The following is a 14194-nucleotide window of genomic DNA, read 5'->3' as shown; positions in this document are numbered from 1 at the left end:
GCTTGTATCTGTATTGATACAATTAATTTGTGAGAATTGTCTTAGCTACCAAGCTTATATTATTTAGTTAGTTTAAACTCCATCCAGTCTGAGAATGTCTCTCATGTTCTTCCTTGGTTTTCATACAGACTCCAGCCATGACGGGCACTCTCCCACACCCGGGGCACAAAACTCTCCGGAAGTGAGAACCCTGCCACCAAACTGCCGATATCACACCTCATCAGAGTCAAGTTATCCACAAGACCTTCACAAACCATCACGCCACAAGGATGCTGCGCAGGACCGAGACAGGGACAGGATGGAGCACCAGGGCCGGCACTTTAACCCCCACCACCATCACACCTGGAACAACAATCACAGCCATACCACCCCCAGCCAACACTACCCTGAAAACAGCGGCGGCAACAATAAGAAGAGCCGGGGACGCAAAGTCAACAAGTCAGAGTCAGAGAGCGGCATCTCAAAACTATTAAAGACTCTGCGTAAGGACAGCTCTAGGAAGAAGGCTGCAGCTGCAGCGGCAGCTACAGAACGAGAGTGGGAGCTCTCCGCTAGTAGCAGTACTCTAGACCCGAGGTACAGTCGACCACGCCGCGGCTCCCTCGACCGTTCGCCCACCCGTAAACATAAAGCCTCCCCTGACCGACGGCGGTCCAAGTCCATGGACCGCAGGGTCGAGCGAGCCCACCGAGACCGCACACCCGAAAAGGAGAACGAGGATGGAGGTTTCCTCAGTCATGCGGCTACTCCTGAACAACCACTCTACAACCGCAGGCTCCTGAGGGAACCACAGACCCCGGGCCAAGCCTACTTAGAGGCCACCACCCCAGAGCGCCTGAACAAAAGGGCTTCCTCCCTGTCTCTTTCCAGGGGGTGGACTCCTGACAGAGGCAGTCTGAAGAACGGAAACCTCCTGAGGGACTCGCCGATTGAGACGAGGGAGGAGAGGTATGGGATGAACGGAACGCCAGTGAGACGGTACAGATCAGAGAGAGATTCGTCTCCAGACAGCAGCTATAGCAGGGAGGAGCTGAACTACTGCAGTACACTGAAGAACAATGCCTCCACTCACAACCACACAGGCTACAACGCAGCAGGACACTGCAACAACGCAGCAGGACACAACAACACAGCAGGACACAACAATACAGCAGGACACAACAACGCAGCAGGACACAACAACGGAGGAGGTCGCGCCCAGAACCAGTACCCCGTGCCTATGAGAAGGCTTTACAAAGAGAGCCCCAAGGACCTCAGCATCTGAGTGGACAGAGCCTGGACCCTGGCCTCTCACCCCTCAACTTGTGTAGGCCACAGTACATACACTGGACTTGGACTTCTGAGGAGATTTACTTCCAATCGCCTGGTTGATTGATTCATTGATTTGACTACATGTGATCCGGGACAGGGATTCATACCACAGCAGGAGTACAATCTTTTTTTTGTTCGTACTGTATGTTTTGCTTCTGTTCACATTATTTTGAGCATTACGGCAGTTGTTAATAATGTAGTGAAGGTATGTGTATGTGCCTATCACATCACAAATGGCGATTTAGCTTTTTTGGGCATCTCTGTTTGGAACCTCAGAGGGAACACATACAGTCGCTGGTGAAAGTCTACACACCGCTTGCACAGTCTTCTCATTTTGCTGCCTCGAAATGTAATCAAAACATTTATTAAATTAGATTGGTAGAACAATTACAAAACCTACTCCACATTTTCAAAGTGAAAGAAAAATTATAGAACACCCCCCCCCTCCAAAAAAGTGTTATTGATTCCATGACTCTTAGCACAACGTATATCCATTGTTTTTGTCAAAATTGCTCAAGCTCAGTAAATGTGGTTGGGAATCATTGATGGCCAGCAATATTTCAGGCTTGTTTCGGATTTTCAAGCAAATTTAAGTCAGCACAGAGACTGGAAAACTCACACTTTACACCTCTTCGGAAGCCCTCCTAGCGGGTCTTTGGTATTAAAATGTGTGTAAATGTCCCGTGTGTAAATGTCCCGCTGACAAATTAAACTCTGTCCCAGGGTTAGGCTTTCAGAAAACTACGGCAGGTTTTTACCTGGGCTTTTTTTATCCTGACAAACTCCCCAATCCCTGCCCCTGCCAGCCTACCCATAACATGATGCTGCCACCACAATAATCGAAAATATAGAGAGTTTTCCTCTGTGTTGCAATAGATTTGATTCAAATCAGCAGTTTTTTATTTAGTCCAAAAAGTGAATGTATTTGCTATTTTGTCTTGCAGTATTATTTAACAGCCTTGTTGCAAACATAATTGATGATTTGGTGTGGATGTTTTTTGTTGTTGAATTCTTTACCCCTTTTTCGTGGTATCCAGAGTCTCTGATGGCACAGCTAGCGCTGCAGTACAGCACCCTTAACCACTGCGCCACCTGGGAGGCCTGGTGTGGATGTTTTAACACAGGTTTCCTTCTTTTCACTTCATCATACAGGCCACTAATGTGGAGTGAATGCAATGTTGTTGATCCTCTGTATTTTCAAGTATTGTGGTGGCAGCATCATGTAATGGGTATTCTTGTCACTGACAGGAAATGGGGTTGTCAGGATCCCAAAAAATATATGAAAGGAGCAAACCACAAGTCAAAAGTCTGAGAAAAGTCAGCCGTAGTCTTCTGAGGTAATTAGTGCTAGACACACCAGAATGGCTTTTCAGGAGGTGTTGAGTGATCCAGTCTTAGTCCTGACTTAAATATTTCAAATCACAGACAAAGTTTGAATATTGCTTTCCACCTATGATTCCCATCCACATTTACTGAGCTTGAGCAATTTTGACAAAAATAATGGAGCTATGTTACCCTAAGAGTTGGTAAAATGTTATTCAAAATTATTCCGTTTTTATTTTCTATAATATTTCTTTCACTTAATAATTCTTGTGACTCTCAAACCCGGATCTGGGAGCGTAATCATTTGGGAGCGTAATCAGCCTTAAACGAATTAGCATAACGCAGCGGACATAAATCTTCCTATTCATGAAAATCACAAATGAAATATATTGAGACACAGCTTGGCCTTTTGTTAATCACACTGTCATCTCAGATTTTCAAAATATGCTTTACAGCCAACGCTAGACAAGAATTTGTGTACGTTTATCATGGCATAATGCTATGCTCGGCTCTGCTGCCAGCAGGCAACATTTTCACGAAAATAAGAAAAGTAATCAAATTAAATCATTTACCTTTGAAGAACTTCGGATGTTTTCACTCAGGAGACTCCCAGTTAGATAGCAAATGTTCCTTTTCTCCAAAAATATCATTTTTGTAGGCGAAATAGCTCCCGTTTGTTCTTCACGTTTGGCTGAGAAATCGACCGGAATTCTTTTCCAAATTAGCTCCATAATATCGACAGAAACATGGCAAACGTTGTTTAGAATCAATCCTCAAGGTGTTTTTCACATATCTATTCGATAATATATCCATCGGGACAATTGGTTTCTCATAAGAAGCGATTGGAAAAATGGCTACCTCAGTACTTTACGCAAGATTTTCTGCGGGAGCCATCATGTGACCACTTGCTCAATGTGGTCCCTTATGGCGATTCTTCAACATAAATGTGTAAAAAGACGTCACAATGCTGGAGACAATGCTTGGGAAATACGTAGAAAGCGTAAGCTCATTCGTTGCCCATTCACAGCCATATAAGGAGTCAATGGCGTGAAGCGGTTTCAAAAAATGCTGCACTTCCTGATTGGATTTTTATCTGGGTTTCACCTGTAACATCAGTTCTGTTGCACTCACAGACAATATCTTTGCAGTTTTGGAAACGTCAGAGTGTTTTCTATCCAAAGCTGTCAATTATATGCATATTCGAGCATCTTGTTGTGACAAAATATCCCGTTTAAAACAGGAACGTTTTTTTATCCAAAAATTAAAATACTACCCCCTAGTCGCAAACGGTTATTAAAAAATGTTTAGTAGGTTGTGTAGATCTATAGAAAAGAAAATCCAATGTAATCCCTTTTTAGATACAAATTTTGTTAGCAAAATGTGACGACTGCCAGAGGTATGTAGACTTTCACTAGCGACTGTATGTGTTCCCTCTGAGGTTTCAAACATGCTCCTTACTGTGGTAACTGGTACTTCATGATGGGCTTGTTTTTAATGTTTTTTGATGTCATTTTCCACCTCAGAATTGCTTTATAAAGCAAACTATAGCACAAGATGTTGGTAGTAGTGACATTTTATGGACAACTGCAGTGTGCATACCTAAGTGAATATCATACAAGAGTAAAGGCAAACTCACATTTTTATAACCAATAGTAATTTTAGAAATAATATATTTTAAATCAAACTTTTTGCATTTGTCCTGCTATTTATTTTCAATTGGCACATACCACAACGAAGCTTGGTTAAAGCTTAAAGGACCAAGTTATATGCCCCATAACCTGAAAATAAGAATCTTTGTTATCCCTGCTGGATTTGCTGTAGAATCGCCAAAGAGGGAAACTAACATCCATCTCCTCTTCTCTCAGTCAGAGGTGTCTGAGTAGACTGCCTGTGGTGGAAATAAAAATAAACAAAGTTTTGTATTCCTATTCAGAGGAAAGTAGAAGCAACATGTTAACTGACTGGAGCCTTGTAACATGAAGCCTGTTTCACAGTTATAAGCAACATGGAGAGGTTGACTAAGAGAGGTCAAATGGTTTGAATGTAACCACAGTCCTAGAATGAATTGATCCTATATACCGATGTAGACGTGAGGAAAGCTAAACCACCACATCTGATTGGCTTGAAGATTCAATATAAAATATTGATCAACGGCCCACTGATCCCATACAGGTGAAATGGGAGTAATTCCTCTCTTCCTCTCCCTGTCCAAGGAAATGAGGTGATGATGTAATCATGTAAGGTAAGTTGTTGTGATGGTAATATATGGAAAGTTCCGGTACAGAAGTATCTGCCATGCTGAGCCATGCTTTCACACCACTGGAGTATGACTGCAGCTTTAACCTTGTTTTTCTGTATATTTTAGGTTTTATGTTTCACAAAACATCTCAACTGATATAGGAAAAACTACAACCAATGCATTCTTTTATCACTGTTTTTTCCATGGTACTGTAAAAAAAATTGCAAAGAAGAGCAAAAAAAAGAAGAATATAACCTGCCGGCCACCGCCTGCACAGAATTTTACTATGTGACTAATAGGAACCTGTCAAGGAATAAATTGCTGCCTTTTTCTTGTACAAAAGAGAAATTTATGAGAAACCTCTGCAGTGAGGAATGTGATATTGTGTTTATATTTCTGAAATGGACCTGGTGATTCATGGGAAATATGTTAATGTACTCTGAATCAGGTATGTAAAGACATTCTAAAAATGGACGACTGTATTTGGTCAATTAGAAACTGTTTGTTGGTTTGAATATCTCTTGATGGTTAGCCTGCCTTTGTATTATAAAGCACTTGTATGCAGTCTGTGTCCTTTAAGCATTATTTCTTGCAATGTGCTTCAGACATAATGCTATATCTGTGTTGATAAAAACAGTACATGCATATGGGCCAATCTTTTTTATAAAACACTATGCATATATAAATACTACATTGTTCATAGCTTTATTTGGCCCATGAAGCTATACATAACATTAGTTTAAGTACAAGTAAATGTGGACTTATCCAGTAAAGCTTATTTCCTTGAGAGGGATCACAATGTATATGTAGCTATCAAAAGAAGTCTGTGAATGCTATTTTTATTATCAAATAAAGTTTTCCATACAAATTCAAAATATTTTTTTTCTACAGTGGCTTGCAATTATAGGGAATTCCTATTGACATGATCTACATTTTAGATTCCCCTTGGAGTGCAGCATTTACAGATTGATTTATGATTCACCAAGGTACCTCAGTATATGTAAACACAATGCTTTAGTAACAGAATATCTGAAAAAAAATACATAAAGTGTTGTAAGAGGTGCGTAATTGGCTGCAGGTTAGTCAGGCGCAGGAGAGCAGACATACTGTAGGTAACAACTAGAGCAGTTTATTTAGGCAAAACAAAATACGTGTTTAAATAACCCGTCGCAAACCAGTTAGAAATGCACATACACTTTACAACAAACAATTCCACACACCGACATGGGGGGGGCAGAGGGTTATTTACACGTCACGTAATGAGGGAATTTTTTATTTTTTTATTTCACCTTTATTTAACCAGGTAGGCTAGTTGAGAATAAGTTCTCATTTACAACTGCGACCTGGCCAAGATAAAGCATAGCAGTGTGAACAGACAGCAACACAGAGTTACACATGGAGTAAACAATAAACAAGTCAATAACACAGTTGAATTTTTATATATATATATATATATATTTTTTTTTAAAGAGTCTATATACATTGTGTGCAAAAGGCATGAGGAGGTAGGCGAATAATTACAATTTAGCAGATTAACACTGAAGTGATAAATTATCAGTTGGTCATGTGCAGGTAGAGATACTGGTGTACAAAAGAGCAGAAAAGTAAATGAATAAAAACAGTATGGGGATGAGGTAGGTCAATTGGGTGGGATATTTACCGATGGACTATGTACAGATGCAGCAATCGGTTAGCTGCTCAGATAGCAGACGTTTAAAGTTGGTGAGGGAGATAAAAGTCTCCAACTTCAACGATTTTTGCAATTCGTTCCAGTCACAGGCAGCAGAGAACTGGAAGGAAAGGCGGTCAAATGAGGTGTTGGCTTTAGGGATGATCAGTGAGATACACCTGCTGGAGCGCGTGCTACGGGTGGGTGTTGCCATTGTGACCAGTGAAGTGAGATAAGGCGGAGCTTTACCTAGCATGGACTTGTAGATGACCTGGAGCCAGTGGGTCTGGCGACGAATATGTAGTGAGGGCCAGCCGACTAGAGCATACAGGTCGCAGTGGTGGGTGGTATAAGGTGCTTTAGTAACCAAGCGGATGGCACTATGATAAACTGCATCCAGTTTGCTGAGTAGAGTATTGGAAGCCATTTTGTAGATGACATCGCCGAAGTCGAGGATCGGCAGGATAGTCAGTTTTACTAGGGTAAGTTTGGCAGCGTGAGTGAAGGAGGCTTTGTTGCGAAATAGAAAGCCGATTCTAGATTTGATTTTGGATTGGAGATGTTTGATATGAGTCTGGATGGAGAGTTTTACAGTCTAGCCACACACCTAGGTATTGTGGCAAAGAAGGGGGTCGAGTGATAAGTGGCAGATATGTGAGAGCAGAGCTAGTAAACGGGCTCTGCCCGATCACTAAAATGGCCACCCCTGTCAGAACTACAGATCACAAAATGGCCGACCGCCAAAACTACAAGTCCCAGAAGCAAGGGGAACCCTCAGAAGGTGGAGCCGACTCACAGATAAAGGGTCAAGAGAAACCAGGAAGAGGAAGAGAGAGGGCTGGAAGGAGCTATGAACAATAGAGAAAGAGACTATAGAGATTGGCTGGATTTACCGTGTATGAGCTGGATTGTTTGGACTTACCTGTTGGCGTTTGGACCTGGACCTACCGAGAACCCGATTCGTGTACCGAACCCTGCTATCCTTGACCTCGCCTAAGGCCTGGGTGGACCAGGACGGAGAAACAAACACACAGGTACTGTCCTGTTCGAAAGAACTCTCATTCTTGGGTGATTTGGTGACAGTTTACCACTTAGTTTGTGACAAACGCTCCTAACCTTGAAGAGGTTTGCCACAGTATTTATAGATGTCCACATATTCTAGGTCGGAACCATCCAGGGTGGTGATGCTAGACGGGCGTGCGGGTGCAGGCAGCGAACGGTTGAAAAGCATGCATTTGGTTTTACTAACGTTTAAGAGCAGTTGTAAACCAGGTGTGTGGGAAAACAAGATGAAACAAATGGAAAATGAAAGGTGGATCGGCGATGGCTAGAAGACCGGTGACGTCGACCGCCGAACGCCGCCCGAACAAGGAGAGAAACTGACTTCGGCGGAAGTTGTGACAAGTGTCTATCTGACATTTCAGATTTGTCTGGCTAGCAGAGGTTTCGGTAGAAAAAATAGGAATGTCTAACTGTATACTAAATCACATCAATGTCTTATTGTTACCCGTTGACAGAATAATTCAGTATATACATCACGGAAGTTAAATTAATCTACTTGTTAATAATGGATAAGGTACTGGGAGGGAATGTCAGGAAACTGCTACTACACTAGCACATACTGTATGGATATCCACAGCTGTTAACAAGCAACCCTGAGGCAGCCTTTCAGCTACTGTATCATCCTTCGGTGTTTTTTCCATTGCAAGCATCGAAAAGCATAGCAACATCTATTACTTTAAACTTGAGAAGTGTCTTCTTCTTATCACACAAGCCATATTAGAAACCTAGCCTACACTGGGGGCAAATTCAGGCTGAGGCTGTAATGATAGCACAACAGTCTACTCTTTACGCTGTGTCTGTCTGTTTATTCCCTATATAGAGCACTACTTGTCTCTGGTCAAAAGTGGTAGTGCAGTATTATGTAGATTAAATCGGGTATCGTCCGGATTAGGGGAGGTTTTGGCCGGGCGGGGGCTTTACTTGGCTCATTGTGGTGGGCCGGGCTCCTGCAGGCTGACTTCGGTAGTCAGTTGAAAGGTGTTTCCTCCAACACATTGATGCAGCTGTCTTCCGGGTTAAGAGGGAAGATGTTAAGATGCACGGTTTGGCGGGTCATGTTTTGGAGGAGACAAGATAGTAAATGTATATCACAAAATTGGGGAGAAAAAGGGGGTAAAAAAATAAAATTAAAAAAAGAGTTAAAAAAATATGAACATAATAGGGTTGCTACTTAGCATGTAAATTCACTTTGAATAGACATGCAGGCATTTTAATATTACTCCATAGTGATCCATACCATAGCTAATGAAGGGGAAAACCTTCAAGATATGTGGAAGCACGCACAGAACTGAGCCTTCACAGCATACTGCATGACTCACTCATAGCTTAACTGCTGATTTATGAATGTGTTTTCTACCATCTAGATGAAAAAAGCATTTTGGATCAAATAAAATTGTATTCATCACGTACAGAGTTTACAGCAGGTATAAAAGATGCAGAGAAATGCTTGTGTGCTAGCTCGCACAACACTAAAGCAGATTTGAACAAGTTCTTTGCACGTTTCTCACTCACCAAGCAAAGCCACTTCAACATTTGTTATCTTCCCAGGGAGGTACCTATATGAATTGCATGTAGTTCAACTAGTATAATTACATGCAAATTACATTTTGCAGTAGCTTGGTGGTAGTTCCTCATTCTCACTTTTTGTGCTAAATAGGTTTAGGGCTCAATTCAATCAGATCCGCTGTAGCTGACATCTGGATAGCGTAGGTAGAATTGAGTTGGAACTGTCAAATTCATAAGCCGCTCCTGGAACTGAGTTAGAGCTGTCAAATCCACAAGCCACTGCTGGCATTATAGCTGAAGTGGACATTGCTATTGGCTGCAGAAATCCCATGCAGTTCAAACACTGGAATGTGAGATGTAATCTAATCCTAGTTATTTAATTGGATGACTTTCAATTTCAGCACAATTATTATATAGCTAGTACTTTCTGGAACTGAACTTCTAATGACTGTGTGGCTTCCTGACAATGATCAAGAGCAGCTGCTCACCATTTTGACAGCTATGCCAAAACATCAACTATGAGGGTGTCGGCTGTCACCGGTTAAAGCTTAATCGGATTTAATCTAGGCCGAAATGATACTTTCTGGTAACATCTGTGTCATGTTTTGTCTTATATTGTCTTGTCATTTTGCTTTTCCTTCTGTTCGTTTTCCCCCTGCTGGTCTTTTTAGGTTCGTTCCCCTTTTTCTCTCTCCCTCTCTCTCTCTCTTCTCTCTATCGTTCCTGCTCCCAGCTGTTCCTATTCCCCTAAACAATCATTTAGTCTTCCCACACCTGTTCCCTATCTTTTCCCCTGATTAGAGTCCCTATTTCTCCCCTTGTTTTCCGTTTCTGTCCTGTCGGATCCTTGTATATTGTTCACCGTGCTGTGTCTTTGTATCGCCCTGTCGTGTCGTGTTTCCCTCAGATGCTGCGTGGTGAGCAGGTGTCTGAGTCTGCTACGGTCAAGTGCCTTCCCGAGGCTACCTGCAGTTTATTATCGAGTCTCCAGTCAGTTCTCGTGATTACGAGTGGAATTGTTTTTTATGCTTTATTTACCGCTCCGATTTGTCTAGGAGTATTGCTATTTCCTTAAACTGGATTAAAGACTCTGTTTTCGCCAAGTCGCTTTTGGGTCCTCATTCACCTGCATAACAGAAGGATCCGACCAAAGAATGGACCCAGCGACTACAGACGCTCGTAACACTGCCGTCGAGATCCAAGGAGCCATGCTCGGCAGACACGAGCAGGAATTGTCTGCTGCTCGTCATGCCATGGAGAACCTGGCCGCTCAGGTTTCCAACCTCTCTGGACAGTTCCAGAGTCTTCGTCTCGTGCCACCTGTTACTTCCTGGTCTGCCGAGCCTCCGGAACCTAGGGTTAATAACCCACCTTGCTACTCCGGGCAGCCCAAGGAGTGCCGCTCCTTTCTCACCCAGTGTGATATTGTGTTCTCTCTCCAACCCAACACATACTCTAGAGAGAGAGCTCGGGTTGCTTACGTCATTTCACTCCTTACTGGCCGGGCTCGAGAGTGGGGCACAGCTATCTGGGAGGCAAGGGCTGATTGTTCAAACAATTACCAGAACTTTAAAGAGGAGATGATTCGGGTTTTTGACCGTTCAGTTTTTGGTAGGGAGGCTTCTAGGGCCCTGGCTTCCCTATGCCAAGGTGATCGATCCATAACGGATTACTCTATAGAGTTTCGCACTCTTGCTGCCTCTAGTGACTGGAACGAGCCGGCGCTGCTCGCTCGTTTTCTTGAGGGACTCCACGCAGTGGTCAAAGATGAGATTCTCTCCCGGGAGGTTCCTTCCAGTGTGGACTCTTTGATTGCTCTCGCCATCCGCATAGAACGACGGGTAGATCTTCGTCACCAAGCTCGTGGAAGAGAGCTCGCGTCAACGGTGTTTCCCTGCTCCGCATCGCAACCATCTCCCTCCTCTGGCTCAGAGACTGAGCCCATGCAGCTGGGAGGTATTCGCATCTCGACTAAGGAGAGGGAACGGAGGATCACCAACCGCCTGTGCCTCTATTGCGGATTTGATGGACATTTTGTCAATTCATGTCCAGTAAAAGCCAGAGCTCATCAGTAAGCGGAGGGCTACTGGTGAGCGCTACTACTCAGGTCTCTCCATCTAGATCCTGTACTACTATGTCGGTCCATCTACGCTGGACCGGTTCGGGTGCTACATGCAGTGCCTTGATAGACTCTGGGGCTGAGGGTTGTTTCATGGACGAAGCATGGGCTCGGAAACATGACATTCCTTTCAGACAGTTAGACAAGCCTACGCCCATGTTCGCCTTAGATGGTAGTCATCTTCCCAGTATCAGATTTGAGACACTACCTTTAACCCTCACAGTATCTGGTAACCACAGTGAGACTATTTCTTTTTTTATTTTTCGTTCACCTTTTACACCTGTTGTTTTGGGTCATCCCTGGCTAGTATGTCATAATCCTTCTATTAATTGGTCTAGTAATTCTATCCTATCCTGGAACGTTTCTTGTCATGTGAAGTGTTTAATGTCTGCCATCCCTCCCATTTCTTCTGTCCCCACTTCTCAGGAGGAACCTGGCGATTTGACAGGAGTGCCGGAGGAATATCATGATCTGCGCACGGTCTTCAGTCGGTCCCGAGCCAACTCCCTTCCTCCTCACCGGTCGTATGATTGTAGTATTGATCTCCTTCCGGGGACCACTCCTCCTCGGTGTAGACTATACTCTCTGTCGGCTCCCGAACGTAAGGCTCTCGAGGATTATTTGTCTGTGTCTCTTGACGCCGGTACCATAGTGCCTTCTTCCTCTCCGGCCGGGGCGGGGTTTTTTTTTGTTAAGAAAAAGGACGGTACTCTGCGCCCCTGCGTGGATTATCGAGGGCTGAATGACATAACGGTTAAGAATCGTTGTCCGCTTCCCCTTATGTCATCAGCCTTCGAGATTCTGCAGGGAGCCAGGTGCTTTACTAAGTTAGACCTTCGTAACGCTTACCATCTCGTGCGCATCAGAGAGGGGGACGAGTGGAAAACGGCGTTTAACACTCCGTTAGGGCATTTTGAGTACCGGGTTCTGCCGTTTGGTCTCGCCAATGCGCCAGCTGTTTTTCAGGCATTAGTTAATGATGTTCTGAGAGACATGCTGAACATCTTTGTTTTTGTCTACCTTGACGATATCCTGATTTTTTTCACCGTCACTCGAGATTCATGTTCAGCACGTTCGATGTGTTCTCCAGCGCCTTTTAGAGAATTGTCTCTACGTGAAGGCTGAGAAGTGCTCTTTTCATGTCTCCTCCGTTACTTTTCTCAGTTCCGTTATTTCCGCTGAAGTCATTCAGATGGATTCCGCTAAGGTCCAAGCTGTCAGTGAGTTGCCCGTTCCAAGGTCACGTGTCGAGTTGCAGCGCTTTCTAGGTTTCGCTAATTTCTATCGGCGTTTCATTCGTAATTTCGGTCAAGTTGCTGCCCCTCTCACAGCTCTTACTTCTGTCAAGACGTGTTTTAAGTGGTCCGGTTCCGCCCAGGGAGCTTTTGATCTTCTAAAAGAACGTTTTACGTCCGCTCCTATCCTCGTTACTCCTGACGTCACTAGACAATTCATTGTCGAGGTTGACGCTTCAGAGGTAGGCGTGGGAGCCATTCTATCCCAGCGCTTCCAGTCTGACGATAAGGTTCATCCTTGCGCTTATTTTTCTCATCGCCTGTCGCCATCTGAACGCAACTATGATGTGGGTAACCGCGAACTGCTCGCCATCCGCTTAGCCCTAGGCGAATGGCGACAGTGGTTGGAGGGGGCGACCGTTCCTTTTGTCGTTTGGACAGACCATAAGAACCTTGAGTACATCCGTTCTGCCAAATGACTTAATGCTCGTCAAGCTCGTTAGGCGTTATTTTTAGCTCGTTTCGAGTTTGTGATTTCTTACCGTCCGGGTAGCAAGAACACCAAGCCTGATGCCTTATCCCGTCTTTTTAGTTCTTCTGTGGCTTCTACTGATCCCGAGGGGATTCTTCCTTATGGGCGTGTTGTCGGGTTGACAGTCTGGGGAATTGAAAGACCGGTTAAGCAAGCACTCACGCACACTGCGTCGCCGCGCGCTTGTCCTAGTAACCTTCTTTTCGTTCCTGTTTCCACTCGTCTGGCTGTTCTTCAGTGGGCTCACTCTGCCAAGTTAGCTGGTCATCCCGGTGTTCGAGGCACTCTTGCTTCTATTCGCCAGCGCTTTTGGTGGCCGACTCAGGAGCGTGACACGCGCCGTTTCGTGGCTGCTTGTTCGGACTGCGCGCAGACTAAGTCAGGTAACTCTCCTCCTGCCGGTCGTCTCAGACCGCTCCCCATTCCTTCTCGACCATGGTCTCACATCGCCCTAGACTTCATTACCGGTCTGCCTTTGTCTGCGGGGAAGACTGTGATTCTTACGGTTGTCGATAGGTTCTCTAAGGCGGCACATTTCATTCCTCTCGCTAAACTTCCTTCCGCTAAGGAGACGGCACAAATCATCATCGAGAATGTGTTCAGAATTCATGGCCTCCCGTTAGATGCCGTTTCAGACAGAGGTCCGCAATTCACGTCACAGTTTTGGAGGGAGTTCTGTCGTTTGATTGGTGCGTCCGTCAGTCTCTCTTCCGGGTTTCATCCCCAGTCTAACGGTCAAGCAGAGAGGGCCAATCAGACGATTGGTCGCATACTACGCAGCCTTTCTTTCAGAAACCCTGCGTCTTGGGCAGAACAGCTCCCCTGGGCAGAATACGCTCACAACTCTCTTCCTTCGTCTGCTACCGGGTTATCTCCGTTTCAGAGTAGTCTGGGTTACCAGCCTCCTCTGTTCTCATCCCAGCTTGCCGAGTCCAGTGTTCCCTCCGCTCAAGCGTTTGTCCAACGTTGTGAGCGCACCTGGAGGAGGGTGAGGTCTGCACTTTGCCGTTACAGGGCACAGACTGTGAGAGCCGCCAATAAACGTAGGATTAAGAGTCCTAGGTATTGTTGCGGCCAGAGAGTGTGGCTTTCCACTCGCAACCTTCCTCTTACGACAGCTTCTCGTAAGTTGACTCCGCGGTTCATTGGTCCGTTCCGTGTCTCCCAGGTCGTCAATCCTGTCGCTGTGCGACTGCTT

The 14194-nt window shown here is 44.6% G+C and overlaps 1 protein-coding gene across 15 annotated transcripts in view; it reads left to right on the top strand.

Annotated features, from left to right (window-relative positions):
- Positions 1-3085, top strand: part of LOC124031661 (membrane-associated guanylate kinase, WW and PDZ domain-containing protein 1-like) — a 156209-nt gene extending 153124 nt beyond the window's left edge. For 13 of the 15 annotated variants that reach the window (XM_046343178.1, XM_046343179.1, XM_046343181.1 and 10 more), the window contains one exon: positions 129-3085. In XM_046343178.1, coding sequence (XP_046199134.1) covers positions 129-1264 — 1136 coding nt within the window. In that variant the 3' untranslated portion in view covers positions 1265-3085. The remainder of the gene's footprint in view (positions 1-128) is intronic. The other 2 variants (XM_046343185.1, XM_046343183.1) reach the window with 1 other exon arrangement.
- The last annotated feature ends 11109 nt before the right edge of the window (positions 3086-14194 follow it).

Source organism: Oncorhynchus gorbuscha, linkage group LG03, assembly GCF_021184085.1.
Source record: "Oncorhynchus gorbuscha isolate QuinsamMale2020 ecotype Even-year linkage group LG03, OgorEven_v1.0, whole genome shotgun sequence".
Classification (NCBI taxonomy): Eukaryota; Metazoa; Chordata; class Actinopteri; order Salmoniformes; family Salmonidae; genus Oncorhynchus; species Oncorhynchus gorbuscha.
This window is presented reverse-complemented; position numbering and strand designations above follow the sequence as displayed.